General features: G+C 52.4%; 1 protein-coding gene across 1 annotated transcript; it reads right to left on the minus strand.

The window, feature by feature from the left end:
* Positions 1–280: 280 nt before the first annotated feature.
* LOC148185415 (uncharacterized) lies at positions 281–2,272 on the minus strand. Its single transcript, XM_088074929.1, has one exon. It carries the CDS (start codon positions 2,270–2,272, stop codon positions 281–283), a length of 1,992 nt encoding a protein of 663 aa, XP_087931055.1.
* Between the last annotated feature and the right edge of the window lie 721 nt (positions 2,273–2,993).

Genomic DNA, 2,993 nt, shown 5'->3' on the forward strand with positions numbered 1-2,993 from the left:
CCCTCCTGGTGGAACAGGCTTATGGGGTCTTTTAGTTTAAACAGTTTTTCCAGTGGGTTAGGATGTTGGTGGCTGTGTCGCTGGGTCCAGTGAATGTTGTCTCTCTCAGTTTTAAAATCTGCCTCTGGCAGTGCCGTAAAAAGTCGTGGTGTTTTGTGAGGTAATTGTTCAATACGTGATGTTTGTGCTTCTCTGCGTAGGGCAGGTCCGGGAGAAGTTGATCTCAGGAATGAAGATCATGGCGTCCGGGAACCTCTCCGTTGCCGTCTGGACAGTCTTTTTAGCTGCCTGATGATGGTGGGCCTGGCTTTTGCCGCCTGTCGTTCAGGCCAAAGGAGAGGATGATGATCTCCGGCGCCTGGGTGCAGATAGCTCTCCTGAGGAGAGACTCCGCGTGCCTAAAAGTGGCACCAGGAAAACTGTCCACTTGAACCTGTCCGTTGGCGAAGGGGGGGACCCTGGAGAGGTTGGAATCCCCCATGATGACCACCTTATGTGTGATGGTAAGTGACCAGTCTCTTAATTTGTTATTGGTGGAGATGTGCCTGGTGGGTTTGCGTCTGGGGAGGTGTGTATTAAAAAGCTCCGGGAGCGGTGGCTCGTCCTCTGCTGCGGGCTGGGATGGGGGCTGTGAGGCTGCTCTCTGGGCCGCGGCTCGGGTCCTGGGTCCGATGGGTGTGAGTCTCACGGGGGGAGGAGGAGGGGCTGGGAAGGTCACTGGGCTCGTCTCCTCATCCGACAGGATCACGGTGTCGAGGGGCTGGACGCACGGATTCTGCGTACGGGCGGTGGAGGTGGAGGCTGATGCTGTTGCCATGGTGACCGTTTGTTTGTCTCTCCCGGGCTGCTGGTTCTGGGCCTGTGTTTGAAAGATAGGAAAAAGGCCCGAGCGGGGAGCTCTTTGAGGGAGAGGAGAAGCAGGAGGAGGAGAAGAGGGAGAGATAGGGATGGGAATATGCTCAGGGACGCGGTCTGTCGTCCCATCTTCCTCCCGGTCGGGGGTCCAACCGCTGCCTCTCTGGTCAGTCATGGTGCCAGTTGTGGTGTGGATTGTGGCGGAGGTTGTGATCTGGCGTCTTTGGACCGGAGCTGCTGCTGGCTGCTGGACCGTCACCTCCTGGTCCGTGGGTGGCTGCGCTGCGGCGGGTTGTTGTATCGGGGCTGCCTGTACTGCAGGTGGCTGAGGTGTGACAGGCTGTTGGACTGCAGTCGGACCCTGGTGACGTGTATTCGCCGTAGGAATATGCTCGTTTAGATAAGCCCTTAGAAGGGCTTTGGTTTGGTCCAGGGTCTCCTCTTTGAGCCTGCGGCCGAGTTTGCGCCTGGCCCATGCTGTGGCTATTATGAATGGGCCGTCCCACTCCACGGATGGGAACTCGGTCAGGTTCTGGAGCTCGTCCGTTATGATGTCTTCGTAGTGTTGCTGCAGTATAAGTAGTGCATTGGCTTGCCAATTTTTTGCATTGCCTTCCAGCATTAACTGCGTTTTTTCGCAGGGGGAGGCAGGTTTTATGAACGTGGCTAGATCAGCCGTTGCTTTGCTAATTGTAGGTGGTGGGTCTCTGCCCGATGTGTTTTTGAGGTGATGTTTGGCTGTAATTATTTTAAAAAGGATTCTGATTTTGCGCGTAAAGTGCGCGTCTTGGGACTCAATCCAGTTCGGGTTGTTACGACCTGGTTGTGCCCTAGTGTCTCGGGAGCCCTGGGTGTGCCCCCAACCGGTGTTGTTTTGATTAAAATAGCGCGGTTGGCGGCTGGTGTGGTGGCTGTACCTCTGCCTCTGTTGTTGGCGCCGTGCGTCATGGCGCGGGAAACCGGAGGACCAGGGCCGGCGGTGATGTTCTGGGCGGCTGTCCCGGTAGGTGTTGGAGGCTGGAGGGTGACGGTGTGCGAAGTGGTCTCCCCGTCGGTCGGCTGGAGAGTAGCGGCGTCTCCAGCGATCTCCATCCGGGCGCGCTGGAGAGCGGCGGCGCTCCCGGTAGATTATGTTCCGCTCAGCTGGGGAGCGGCGGCGGGCAGGGCGCTCTCTCTCTCTGTCAGGAGGGGGACGGTGGTATGGCTGGTGGTCTCTTATCTGGTCGCCGGCGGAGCGGGGCAGATAATCCCCATAGCGGGGTCTGTAGTTCCCGACAGGAGCGGCGGCGGCGGCATACGAGCTGTATTTGGGCGGGTATTCTGCTGGCTCGTAGTGGCGGCGGCGATCTGGCTCTCTGCGGCGCCCGCGGTACCGGACCGTAGTCCAGCCGTCCTCATCTTCATAAAAGTTGCCCATTTTGGGAGCTGGTGTGTGATTGTAGCGGAAAAAGAAAAAGAAAGAGAAAGAGAAGCGGAGACTGCTGGCTGGAGCTCTCGGTTCTCTTTATTGCAAATCGGCAAGAACAAGTCAAAAAGCGCGACGTTTCGGCTCTAACCGAGCCTTCTTCAGGCTATTCTTGATAAAAAGAAATGCTGGTTGAACGACAGTTGCTCTCTGCTGTGTTCTGGACAGTCTGAGCGAGTGTGAATGATTATATAGTGTAGCTGAGAGTTGGATTTTACCGCCAAAGAAGGCCATTGGCTCAGACTCCGGAAGTGGCAGAGAGGGCGTGTCGTCAACATGTAAAAGCCGCTAACGTTACATCGTCATAGATTTACGTGAGTCCGCTTACAATCATCACCGTACAAAAGAACTTTTTTTATAACAAAGGAACAGTGAATAAATGTAATAATAACAATAATTACAATAATAATAATAACAACAACAACAATCATCATCATCATCATCATCATCATCCCCACAATAATAGTAATAGTAATAGTAATAGTAATAGTAATAGTAATAATAATAATAATAATAATAATAATAATAATAATAATAATAATAATAATAATAATAATAACAACAACAACAATACTGGTACTAATGGCAAAAAAATAAAAACAATCATAATAACAACAATAATTGACATCAGAAAAGTAGAATCATTATTTACATGGCATAAAGTGCATTATTG

Source organism: Plectropomus leopardus, unplaced genomic scaffold, assembly GCF_026936395.1.
Source record: "Plectropomus leopardus strain MGB_pleo_1.0 unplaced genomic scaffold, ASM2693639v1 Contig40, whole genome shotgun sequence".
NCBI classification, from domain to species: domain Eukaryota; kingdom Metazoa; phylum Chordata; class Actinopteri; order Perciformes; family Serranidae; genus Plectropomus; species Plectropomus leopardus.